Here is a 13,628-nt window from a genome sequence, read left to right on the forward strand (position 1 = left end):
TACGATGTAGAACAGTACAAGAAATGAGTCCTTCTTGCTCATAAATTCATCCAACTAGATCGCATGCTACTAAATGAGTCATTCAGGGAAAGCTAAAAGGACAAGCAAACAATTTTGGATTGTAAAAAAAACTGCTCTGAGAAAAAGGATGAATTCTGTTACAGATACTTATAAATGTACTTTTTAATTTTAAATCCTAAGACATAAGTAAATACTGTGGAATTCACCCAACTACCCTTCTGAGTGAACAATACTGGCTGATTATTGTTATCATGATTTTTACATAGACAGTCTTTTTACAGCTAAGTTTCACAATGTATTTTCTAGATATTTCACCTGAAAATGAGAACTCTAATTCTTCTCGGCATACTGGGAGCCACAATGTCAGCCCCGGTGAGTGATTTCATGATAAAATTGAAATCATTGTGTGAAACCCATAACAAATCCCTCTTTTACTGTTTCTATTTTTTTTGTTTGTTTAGCTTATTCCACAGCGCCTTATGTCTGCAAGCAACAGCAATGAGGTTAGTTTAAATATTTAAAACAATATCCCCAATTTTTTGTCTTATGGAAACACAGCAGGAAGAGATAAAATCCTTCTTGTTGATTTATCCTGCAGTTCTACCCACTAACTATAGCCAAATGCATTCCCAATGTTTATGTTTGTTTTGCATACAAGGTTGTTTCTAGAATACTACTTTGCCTCCCTTATTTGATTGCAAATTCTTTAAAGGCAGAAACAGATTCTTGTATACCTTTTTGCTCTAATAACACCTAATAGGGTAGATATAGGTGTTTAAGAGCATAAAATGACTGACTAAACCACTGGAATGGGGTAAAGCCGTGCAATCTCACACACAGCAGAGAGGCAGTTAAATCCTAACCTCTAATCACAGTGATTTAGTTCGAGCTTAGTGAGAAAACATCTCACCTCTAACAGGAAACTGAGTTGTACAATATTTGACTGTACAGAATTTGTAGTAAATTTTATTCTTAATAGTTTTAACATGTGTAGTAATCTTGTTTTCATACTATCTTTCCTTTCCTAGTTGCGTCTGAATCTTAATAATGCTCAGCTTCAACCACTACAGCTTCAGGTATCCCTACCCCAATAATTATTTCAAAAATATTTCCTACTGCTCTTTTCTTGTGGCACTTGGTAGGAGAACAAAACGTTTTCTGATTCTATTTCTGAAATCTTAACTTTTAAAGTTACTAATTTTTCACATATGTTTTAATTTCCATTTATTTGAAGGCCAAAGTAAAAGCTGTAATCAAATGAACATTTTCAGGCACAAATGCTCTCAACTATGAGATAGTTAAATTAATCATTTTATGACAAGTCATACACAGCTAATAGGTAAATATATCTATACATTGAAACCAGTCTGGCAACTGCAGACTCTGTACCATTTATCCACCTCATTCATACTTGTCATCACGATCATTGGGAATTTACCACTGTTCACGCTATTTGCCTGACTCATAACGTGCCAAGATGCTGTCCTTTTTATAATGCAGCAATAGAAATATAGAAATTGTTTTACATTTGCTTCTTTCTCACTCTGGACTGACTTTTAATTCTTTTCTAACTGAAAGAGAAATGCTTCCTTTCTGTCTCTTGTGTCCTCCTAGGGCCCATTTAATTCATGGATTCTTCCTTTCCCTGGAATTCTACAACAGCAGCAACAGGATCAAATTCCAGGACTCTCCCCATTCTCTTTATCAACTCGCGAGCAGTTTGCTGGACTGGTCCCAAGTCAGATATTCGTCCCAGGACAGGGCAATTTTGCCCAAGGAACCCAGGCAGGACAGCTGGACCCCTCACAGCCTCAGACGCCACAGCAGACCCAATGGGGCCTTAAGAATGTAAGTCAAGTCTCTTCTATCTAAAGGAAATATAATGCACATGGATTGTGAAAATGAATATGAATCAGCTTTGAAATAAGATAGGTGTTTCCTGAGCAAGAATTGCTTCTCTAATGTGTTTCTACCATCACTGGAAGTACTTCCTTGTACTTCTGACTTTTTACATGAAAAATGCCATATAAATCAGCTCTTCCAGGATCACAGTCACTAATTGAAAGTGTGAAAACATGTCTTGGACAGGATAACTAAGGAAATTTCATCTTCAATAAAAGGGTGATTTGTATTAGTGCTGGTACATGTAGTAGATGACCTTTTGTCGTCCTAGAAGTCTGCTAATATACATTTTACATTTATACACTTAGGTCTAAAGAAATCAGCGCTGGAATTTTAAAAAGTCAAGTGTAACTTTTCCATAATTCCTTTTTGGCAGGTTATGCCCTCTGTGTTCTCCTTCAAAATGCCTCAAGAGCAAGCACAGGTAAGTGAAAGGAAAGCCATCACTCCTGTACAGAGATGGCTGCATACTCTCTCCATTGAACGTTTTCTTCTATATTTGTAGCTCTGACTCCTATGGCAGGGCTATAAAGTCCATGCAATGCTATTACTGTCTGGGTACTACCCCTGCTGGACTGGCAGCAGTTTGTTAATGTTAGGCTCACTTAACAGCTTTAAAAGAAAGGCCAGCTGGGAGTCTCCAGGACCCCAGAGTCACCAGGACATGGCTGTGTTGGGAGTTATGGAACTCACTAAGCCTTAGGTGGTGTTCTCTCTCCACCAAAAATGCTAGCATTTGATAACAACTCTGGAGAAATACCATAGATTGACTCTGGCCAATCCTAAATTTTGGTTCAGAGAAAGATGCATTAATCTGATGAAATATCATATGATGTAGAGAGAGGTTTTTTTGAGTTATGCTCTAAACATTTCCAGGTTCTTGGATATTTTAAGTTTAACTCCATATTACAGTCAAATTGTGGTGATTTCCATTAAATAGCAGAATCTTTAAAGAAAAGAATGTAAATTAGTAAAACCATTAAAGTAACATAGAAAATCCTCTCAATGTTAATATAATAGCCTGCATTCAAAGAAATATGAATATGGATAAATTATATTATTCACCAGAAGAATGTTGACAATTTTGTAAAAAGACACCTGGCTTTAGTGCAATAATTATGTAATTTTGTCCACTCCCATTATAAAACAAACATTACCCCTAGACATTATCTCATTCTGTTTCATACCAGTTAGAGAATTAGATACCTGACAAGTAGAATTACTTCATTTTAGGATCAAAAAACTAAGTCTTTATGAGATTAAGTTCCCAATTCTAATGAAAATAAATAGCTGAGTTAGAATCTAATTCTTTACCCTTCCTTTAACCACTAAATCAGTGACTCACCATTCTGGCTTTGCATTAAAATCTCTGGTGATAACTTTGAAAATTACAGACACCTGGACTCTGCCCACACCTCATGAATCAAAACCCCATGAGGAGATCTTAAATATGACTATCTGTTAAAATGTTCAATTGGTGTTTTTGATTCTTAGCCAGAGTTAAAAGCCACTATACAAAATATATACCTCTTCTCAAACCATAGTTATTGTTTTTCTTAACTCATTTCCATTAAAGGCTCTTATTAAATAACAGGAGACAAAACTCTATGGATGTACAATGATCATAATTTTCTATAAACACATATACAGACACACAGACATAAGTGGAAACCAATACATGATGATGTGAGTGGTAAAACTGCAGGTGCTCCTATTTTTTTCCTCGTCTATTTCTAGATTTTCCAAATATAATGCACCTGGGTTGTTTCAATAAAATGACAATTATTAAAGGCAATCCATTTTTGAACAATTCATTCATTATGGTAGAATGTCTAATACCACATCCTGCAGAATGAAGAGTCAAAAAATATACATGGAAAATGCTGCATAGGCTATCTTCTTAGATAATTGCAAGGTAATTTATATATAAAGCTTATATATAAAGTTCAAGGCACCCTTTTAAGAAGTCTGTTATTAGTTGAATTCACTACTTGCTAATGTGTTTGACCAAGCAACCTTGAAACAAAGTCCAGTGTCATGGGCAATACATGTTTTTTCTAAAGTCTGGGAAGGACTGCTTTATGTGTTCTTTTATTCACAAAATCGCTAAAGACAAATCAGCTTTAAAATAATATTGATAATAGAATTTTTTTAAAAGCCTGCACTGATCTGAAGGAAGCTCTTCTGTACTTTTCTATTTACAATAGATGCTTCATTACTATCCAGTTTACATGTTCCTACCCTGGGAACAGCCTCAACAAACAGTCGCACAGTCACCTCCGCAAACAAGAGAGCAGCTGTTTGAGGAGCAGGTACTACAAGCATTAGATTTTAATTTAACTAGTTCCATCTAAGGATAAAGAAGAAAAGGTAAATTTTCAAAGAGAATATCTGATTTATACTTGGTGCAAAAACTCAATGGCTTGAACTGATGGTCATAAAAGGATATACTACTTTCTTTTAACATAACACTGATTTGGGAATACACACCAAGATTGAATTTTGAAAGAATTGTTGCTGTTGTTGTTCAGTAGCTAAGTCATGTCCAACTCTTTTGCAATCCCATTGACTGTAACATTCCAGGCTCCTCTGTCCATGGGATTTCCCAAGCAAGAATACTGGAGTGGGTTGCCATTTCCTTCTCCAAGGGATCTTCCCAACCCAGAGATTGAACCCATGGTTTCCTGCATCAGCAGGCAGATTCTTTACCACTGAGTCACGTGGAAAACAGTGAGATACAATTAGGTAATGCAATATTGAGTTTTGTGGACCTTCAATAAAATAGTAAAATCTTAATATAAATTTAGATGGCTCATACATAACTAGGTTACTTTTAGTTAGAATGCAAATTAGATTTTTAATTTATCATCACTTAAAACTTATCAAATCAATTACCTAAAACTGAAAATTATGCTTCAAATGACTGGTAGTAGTACTTCCGATTAAGTCTTACTAATTTAAAGAGAAAGGGAGAGTTTTAACCTAGAAATCATATGCTGTTAAAAGGATGATTGGTAATTTAACAATTATTTTTACTACCTAGAACATATAAATTTTCAAAAAAAAAGTATTAGTACAATATAATATACATATATTTTAATCATTTATCACTGCATTATGACAAAAATCATGAGTGATCTAACACATTTTTTTAAATTCTAACAGATGCCATTCTATACTGAATTTGGATATATTCCACAACAAGTAGAACCCGTAAGTAAATGAATTTTTCATTAAAAAAAGAAAAACTAGCTTTGAAACTACTTGCTAAACAAACTATTAAATCTACCAGTGACCTTTAGTCAAAAACCCACCAGGAACACACCTCTAGTTGGACAAAATTGGATTTATCCACTTACTGCAACAGGGGAGGACACACACCATTAGGAACTGTGGAATGTGTTAACAGGAAGGATTGGAACGACATCTCACAGGGTCTGGTCTTGTATCAGGTGATTTGGGGGAGAGTTCAAGTAGTCACATTTCTTTTGATGGGGAGTCCTCAAGAACTGGGCTTCCCTAGTGGCTCAGATGGTAAAGAATCTCAAGAACTGGGGGTAGTTCTATGACTGGGTAACTTAACAATTCTTACCTTTTAGGTAAGAATGATGGAATGAGGCAAAGACCATGATCGGTGATGTATGGCAAAACCAATACAATATTGTAAAGTAATTAACCTCCAATTAAAACATAAATTTAAATTAAAAAAAAAAAAAACAGAAATTCTTCAGATTATCCAGGACCTAAGGATGCCTGATATTTTCATGCCTTGCACAGGGACCTTGCTGTGGGCAAGATTACCAAGTACTGTTTTTTTGATTGCACTTCACCGTGTTCAGAGGTGACCTTGCCTGATATTGGTATTCTGTAGGATTGTTAAGGTACAACAGGAGAACATCAGCATCCAGCAGAGAATGTCAGGCCAGCTCCTGCAAACACTGCAGCAGAGCTATTGTGTTAGGCCAGTTTCTCAGTGTCAGGAGTTGCTTTTCTCTTTCTCAAAACCAAATTATGATTTTTGTTTTTGAGAAACTAATTGAAGAAGTTGAGAAGGGTATAACCGCCTTAGGTGCAAGATAAATGTTTTATGGATTATTAATTTATACCATTTTAAACTTTGCAACTTTTAAGGTTATGCCAGGAGGACAGCAGCAACCAGCCTTTGATCCCTTCCTAGGCACAGCTCCTGAAATGGCTGCAATGGTAAGTTTCCTTACTACACTTTGATAGTTACTGGAAATCAGCAACTGACAGACTATAGCTCCTTGCACTATTGTGCATTTTAATGAAACTGTTATTATTATTCCATCAACAGTTATTACTCCTTCACCCTGTAATCTTTTACCACACAAGATTCAATTCACTCAGTTCATCAACTATTTACTGAGGAGCTAATACATGCCAGATATTCTCCATCAGTTCAGTTCAGTTCAGTTGCTCAGTTGTGTCCGACTCTTTGGGGGCAAGAGGAGAAGGGGATGACAGAGGATGAGATGGCTGGATGGCATTACTGACTCGATGGACATGAGTTTGAGTGAACTCCGGGAGTTGGTGATGGACAGGGAGGCCTGGCGTGCTGCAGTTCATGGTGTTGCAAAGAGTGGGACATGCCTGAGCGACTGAGCTGAACTGAGGCCTCCCTGTCCATCACCAAATTTTAGAGTTCACTCAAACTCACGTCCATCGAGTCGGTGATGCCATCCAGCCATCTCATCCTCTGTCGTCCCCTTCTCCTCCTGCCCCCAATCCCTCCCAGCATCAGAGTCTTTTCCAATGAGTCAACTCTTCACATGAGGTGGCCAAAGTACTGGAGTTTCAGCTTCAGCATCAGTCCTTCCAAAGAACACCCAGGACTGATCTCCTTCAGAACGGACTGGTTGGATCTCCTTGCAGTCCAAGGGACCCTCAAGAGTCTTCTCCAACACCACAGTTCAAAAGCATCAATTCTTTGGCACTCAGCTTTCTTCACAGTCCAACTCTCACATCCATACATGACTACTGGAAAAACCATAGCCTTGACTAGATGGACCTTTGTTGGCAAAGTAATGTGTCTGCTTTTGAATATGCTATCTAGGTTGGTCATAACTTTCCTTCCAAGGAGTATGTGTCTTTTAATTTCATGGCTGGAATCACCATCTGCAGTGATTTTGGAGCCAGGTACACTCATTTAAAGTCAGGTATTAAAAGACATCTGTGTTTGCTGGCATATATGCATACTCTTTCTAAAGGATAGATTTTAGTCTAGAAAACTAATAAGGCATTTAGTTCTCAAATAAAATCCTTCCTTTACATCTAAATCTTACTGCTTTATATTCTTCCTAATTTTGACCTTGTGTTTGAACTTGTCAACACTTTTCTTTCTCACCCTTATAGCCAGCAGAAGTGTCACCATATTTACAAAAAGAAATGATAAATTTTCAGCACACCAATGCAGGAATTTTCATTCCTTCAACTTCACAAAAACCCAGCACAACATTTTTTTTTACTTCTGCTGTGGACCCAATTATTACCACAGAGCTAACGGAAAAGAAGGTAAAGTAATCAAAGATTCTTTTTATGAAAGAAATGGGTCTCTAAATAGAAAGTATAAAAATAAAGTTCATGCTTGATTTATAGGACTTAGTTACGAAAATCATGACAAAGTTAATATATAGTAGAATATATGGTCTTAACCTTGAATAAGAAGACCAATAATTTCTTAGAGATAATCAGTCAGAATCTAATGTAATTTTTATTTAATAAAAGCTTTTTATGCATGTTTTTCTCACTAGGCCAAGACTGATAGCCTGAAGGAACCATAAGATGTTGTCCTAATCATTCAGAGTTTAGGGTAGGTATTTGCCAAGAGGCATGCCTTATGTTCCATGACATATCCTAAATTAAAAGAAAAAAATTGTAAGAATAACTAAAGGTATATACCAAAATGAAAAAAAAAAGTTAGTGCTTATATATTCCTATGAAGCTAACAATAATTATGAGCAATTTTATTAGCAAATTTTTGAGTCAAAATAAATTTTTGAGGATAGTGTCTGTCTACACCATAAACTTTTCATAAACTCTGAGAACATAAATAGCAAATATACTAGGTCCATGTTACAGACATTCTACAGACAGTAAATGCAAAGTGCTATGCTATGCTTAGTTGCTCAGCCATGTTCAACACTTTGTAACCCCATGGACTGTAGGCCACCAGGCTCCTCTCTCCATGGGGATTCTCCAGGCCAGAATACTGGAACAGGTTGCCATGCCCTCCTCCAGGGGATCTTCCCAACCCAGGGATCATATCTGGGTCTCCTACACTGCAAACAGATTCTTTACCATCTGAGCCACCAGTGAAGCTCATATGCAAAGTCAGTTCCCCCAAATCACTACTTCACTTTGCAAGCTAAAAGTAATGCTAATACATCTGTGTTAGTTTGGAATGAAATAAAGTCTCAAAGTAATATTTTTTAAAGTGCATAATCACATGGAAATTTAAAATTCCATGATTTTTATATTAACTATTACTTTAATTGATTACCTGTCTTAATGAGTTTCACTGGCTGTGAGGCTAGTGGGTGTTTGATAGAAGGGCAGGGTGGGATGGGTCTAACACATAAAAAGTACACACTAAAAAGCAAATAATTTGGCCTCAATTGGAAAAGTAAAAGGCAAAGATTTTTAAAATCTATCCCCTGCTTCCTCTGAGTCTTTTCTTATTTTCTCCTTCTATGAAAATGCATAGTTAGCATTCCTTAGATTCAAAAAAGTCGATAAAAATACAACCAGAAGTGAATAGTGTGAGCACCTCTTTAGAAAATTCTCTTCTATAATGTGGCATTGTGTGCAATGCAAGATAATTCAAGCTTTTTAATCAGAAATACTAAAGGGATTTCAGTACAGTGTGACCTTCTGAACCAATGCAAGAAAATGTAGTTTTATTTCTTTTTAAGCAATTTAGAAAATATCTTGGGAATTTTACAGAAAGAAGTCTAATGATATTAAAATGCTCTTTTATTTTATTTTTCAGAAACAAAAAGATGTGGCAGCACCCTGAGTATCATTTTATTTCCTCAATATTAATATTGATTCTTTGAAAACTATGAAATATTTTTGGCTCTTCTCCTGAATTTCTTTTTACTTATAAATAGCATTATACTCTTTAAATATCATAGAAAAGTAATACAATAATTTAATAAGCTTAGATTTACAAAATTACATTTCTTTCTAAATATCTTATCATTGCATAATCTGGAAAGTAACAACACTAAGAATTGGATTAATTGTATAAGTGCATTAATAAAAGAAGGCTCTGGAAAATGATGGCATTGATGAGAATAAAGATATCCAGTCATTGAATTTACAGGTGTGGTGACTGACACTGATGAACAAAAGTATGTTCTTAGCTTTGACATTCCTCCCAGGTCCATTCAACTAGATTCCTTCTGATGCAATCCCTATTAGAATCAAAATTATCTGGTGGCAGATACCATTAAGTGTACATTCCCAATATGACACAGATGCATGGGGAGATGGCTGCCATCACCAAAAGGATAGGTCCCCAGGAAGATGTATACTGGTTTGGTGAAGCAACATCTTATACAAAATAAGGCATAGATTTTGGATTTCTTCAGATGTGGCTTTCAATCTGACTTTGAACCTTCAGTAAGGCACTTAACCTGAGTCTCAATTTTCTCAAGTGTAAAACAGAGGTAACAATATCTACCTTTTCAAAATTTCCAAAAGGACTACATGAAATAACACAAATAAGATACCTGACTCATATGGCCATCACTTGAACAACATGAGTTTAAACTGAAATGAAGTGAAAGTCACTCAGTTGTGTTCAACTCTGCAATTGCATGGACTGGAGCCCACCAGGCACCTCTGTCCATGTAATTTCCCAGGCAAGAATACTGGAGTGGGTTGCTATGCCTTTCTCTAGGGAACCTTCCTGACTCAGGGTTCAAACGTGGGTCTCCTGCTTTGCAGACGAATTCTTTACCATCTGAGGCACCAGTGAAGCCCCTTATATGGAGGGGGTACAATTGTATGCAGATTTTTCAATAAATACCTACAACCATACTATATGATCCAAGGTTGGTCGAATCTTTGGATGTGAAACCACATATATGGTGCTGTTTAGTCACTAGGTCTTGTCCAACTCTTTGCAATCCCATGGACTGTAACCCACCAGTCTCCTCTGTCCATGGAATTTTCCAGGCAAGAATACTGAAGTGAGTTGCCATTTCCTCTCACAGATCTTCCCAACCCAGGGATCAAACCCACATCTCCTGAGTCTCCTGCACTGCTGGTAGATTCTTTACCACTGAGCCACCTGAGAAGCACCTGGCAATATTAGAAAAGTAAAAGTGAAATTTACTCACTCAATCCTGTCCGACTCTTTGGGACCCCATGGACTGTAGCCTGCCAGGCTCCTCTGTCCACAGAATTATCCAGCAAGAATACTGGAGTAGGTTGCCATGCCTTCCTCCAAGGGATCTTCCCAACCCAACGATCAAACCTGGGTCACATGCATTGCAGGCATATTCTTTACCATCTGAGCCACCAGGGAAGACAATATTCAGTTCAGTTCAGTCACTCAGTTGTGTCCGACTCTTTGCGACCCCATGAATCGCAGCACACCAGGCCTCCCTGTCCATCACCATCTCCCGGAGTTCACTCAGACTCATGTCCATCGAGTCAGTGATGCCAGCCAGCCATCTCATCCTCTGTCGTCCCCTTCTCCTCCTGCCCCCAATCCCTCCCAGCATCAGAGTCTTTTCCAATGAGTCAACTCTTCACATGAGGTGGCCAAAGTACTGGAGTTTCAGCTTCAGCATCATTCCCTCCAAAGAAATCCCAGGGCTGATCTCCTTCAGAATGGACTGGTTGGATCTCCTTGCAGTCCAAGGGACTCTCAAGAGTCTTCTCCAACACCACAGTCCAAAAGCATCAATTCTTCAGCGCTCGGCTTTCTTCACAGTCCAACTCTCACATCCATACATGACCACTGGAAAAATCATAGCCTTGACTAGATGGACTTTTGTTGGCAAAGTAATGTCTCCACTTTTGAATATGCTATCTAGGTTGGTCATAACTTTTCTTCCAAGGAGTAAGCGTCTTTTAATTTCATGGCTGCAGTCCCCATAGGCAGTGATTTTGGAGTCCCAGAAAATAAAGTCTGAAACTGTTTCCACTGTTTCCCCATCTATTTCCCATGAAGTGATGGGACCAGATGCCATGATCTTCGTTTTCTGAATGTTGAGCTTTAAGCCAACTTTTTCACTCTCCACTTTCACTTTCATCAAGAGGCTTTTTAGCTCCTCTTCACTTTCTGCCATAAGGGTGGTGTCATCTGCATATCTGAGGTTATTGATATTTCTCCCTGCAATATCAAGGTGAAGTTGAACAGTTCTATGAAGACCTACGAGACCTTTTAGAACTAACACCCAAAAAAGACGTCCTTTTCATTATAGGGGACTGGAAAGCAAAAACAGGAAGTCAAGAAACACCTGGAGTAACAGGCAGATTTGGCCTTGGAGTACTGAATGAAGCAGGGCAAAGACTAATAGAGTTTTGCCAAGAAAATGCACTGGTCATAGCAAACACCCTCTTCCAACAACACAGGAGAAGACTCTACACATGGACATCACCAGATGGTCAACACCGAAATCAGATTGATTTTATTCTTTGCAGCCAAAGATGGAGAAGCTCTATACAGTCAACAAAAACAAGACCAGAGGCTGATTGTGGCTCAGATCATGAAATCCTTATTGCCAAATTCAGACTTAAATTGAGGAAAGTAGGGAAAACCATAAAACCATTCAGGTATGACCTAAATCAAATCCCTTATGATTATACAGTGGAAGTGAGAAATATATTTAAGGGCCTAGATCTGATAGATAGAGTGCTTGATTAACTATGGACAGAGGTTCGTGACATGGTACAGGAGACAGGGATCAAGACCATCCCCATGGAAAAGAAATGCAAAAAAAGCCAATATTAGGGATTGCAACAATAAATGCTTTGAAAATTATACAAATTATACAAACACAATATTAACATACAAAAGCATAAATAAGTTCTACATAAGTAAAATAATATAATGATAAACATTGCAATTTCCTTCAAGAATAAATTTTTGATAAAACAATATTAAACTAAGCATGCCAAATTTATTTCTTATTCTACACAATATTAAAAGGATCTTATTAGTTTGGATGGGTTTTAAAAATCCAATTTAGTGACTCAGCTTAAAAAATAAATTTCCAAATCTGACTGGAGATCCAATTTGTTTCAGGTGCATGTCTTGGCAAAGTATTGCTGAGCAACAACTATGTTTGAAAACTAGAATACTATAGTCAGTACCAATGAAATATTCTATATATGTCAAATTGCATTACAGAAGAGCTTTAAACTGTCATTTTTGTTAACAGGTTAAGAATACGAGAGTGTACAGTTAATGGAAATATTACTTGGGTACATGCAAAGAACTACATTTTATATGTCTGCTTAACCCTGTCTTCCTAATCTCCCCATCCCAGGCCAGTGAAAGAAAGGCAAGGCAGAAAGAGCAATTCAATTTTGAACAGATTTGACCAGGAAAACTTTATGTAGAATATTCTAAATCAGAGTTGCTTATATTTGGTAATTCACACTTTAGCTTCAAAACTTTAGCTACCAACCTTCTTCACTGGGTGATTCCTATCTGCTGCTGCTGCTGCTGCTGCTGCTGCTGCTGCTAAGTCGCTTCAGTCGTATCCAACTCTGTGCAACCCCATAGACGGCAGCCCACCAGGCTCCCCCTTCCCTGGGATTCTCCAGGCAAGAACACTGGAGTGGGTTGCCATTTCCTTCTCCAAGGCATGAAAGTGAAAAGTGAAAGTGAAGTTGCTCTAGCAACCCCATGGACTGCAGCTTACCAGGCTCCTCTGTCCATGGGATTTTCCTGGCAAAAGTACTGGAGTGGGGTGCCATTGAGTTCAAGACTGACATATAGAACTTATGTGTGCTGTCACTTTAAATACTACATACATAACCAATCTATTATCATTGTTTAGTCATACTTTTAAATATATAGTCTGATGAGTTTGATTCACATATACATATACACAGAAATACACATATAAATGTATGTATCTTGCTACCATCACCCCTATCAAGATACAGAACATTTCCACCACCCCACCTTCCTTTTCTTTTCTGGTCAATTTGGTTTCCCTGTTCTCATGTTTTTAAAGCTACTATTTTAAAAAACAAAATATCTATCACCGTGTATTAATTGTGCCTGTTCTGGGACTTTATGCATATTAAATAACACAATATTACACTGTGTATTTTTTTTGTGGCAGTTTCTTTAACTCAATATAATGCTTTTGTGATCCATTCACATTACTGTTTAAATTATAATATTACAATAAATGAATATACGATTGTTTATTTTCCTATTGAAGAACATCTGCATTGTTTCTAATTACTGACCATTAGGGATAAAGCTGCTCTGAACATTCTGTACAAGTCCTATTGCTAACATACATTTTCATTTCTCTTGAGTAAAAACAACAAAAACCAAACCATAGGTTAAGTTTATTATAAGCAAGTGCTAAGTATTTTCTGGGCTTCCCAGGTGGCTAGTGATAAAGAACTCACTTGACAAGCAGGAGACAAGATGTCAGTTCGATCCCTGGGCCCGTAAGATATCCTGGAGGAGGGCATGGCAACAC

General features: G+C 37.3%; 1 protein-coding gene across 2 annotated transcripts; it reads left to right on the forward strand.

Annotated features, from left to right (window-relative positions):
• The first annotated feature begins 342 nt into the window (after positions 1 to 342).
• Positions 343 to 7,724, forward strand: ODAM (odontogenic, ameloblast associated). Of its 2 annotated transcripts, XM_040238345.1 has the most exons (10): positions 343 to 393; positions 483 to 524; positions 1,050 to 1,097; positions 1,636 to 1,869; positions 2,300 to 2,347; positions 4,131 to 4,235; positions 5,089 to 5,136; positions 6,055 to 6,130; positions 7,301 to 7,455; positions 7,695 to 7,724. In XM_040238345.1, the coding sequence occupies exons 1-10, from the start codon at positions 343 to 345 to the stop codon at positions 7,722 to 7,724; spliced, it is 837 nt and encodes a 278-aa protein (XP_040094279.1). The 2 variants fall into 2 exon arrangements, with proteins under 2 accessions (XP_040094279.1, XP_040094280.1); XM_040238346.1 differs by lacking the exon at positions 5,089 to 5,136.
• Positions 7,725 to 13,628: the final 5,904 nt, after the last annotated feature.

The sequence above is a fragment of the Oryx dammah genome, unplaced genomic scaffold (assembly GCF_014754425.2).
Source record: "Oryx dammah isolate SB20612 unplaced genomic scaffold, SCBI_Odam_1.1 HiC_scaffold_3, whole genome shotgun sequence".
Taxonomy (NCBI): domain Eukaryota; kingdom Metazoa; phylum Chordata; class Mammalia; order Artiodactyla; family Bovidae; genus Oryx; species Oryx dammah.

Coding starts and splice junctions, on each gene's coding strand:
- ODAM (XM_040238345.1), top strand. CDS start 343: ATGAGAACTCTAATTCTTCTCGGCATACTGGGAGCCACAATGTCAGCC. Junction 2,348..4,130: donor TGCCTCAAGAGCAAGCACAG/GTAAGTGAAAGG, acceptor TATTTACAATAG/ATGCTTCATTACTATCCAGT. Junction 7,456..7,694: donor CAGAGCTAACGGAAAAGAAG/GTAAAGTAATCA, acceptor TTTTCTCACTAG/GCCAAGACTGATAGCCTGAA.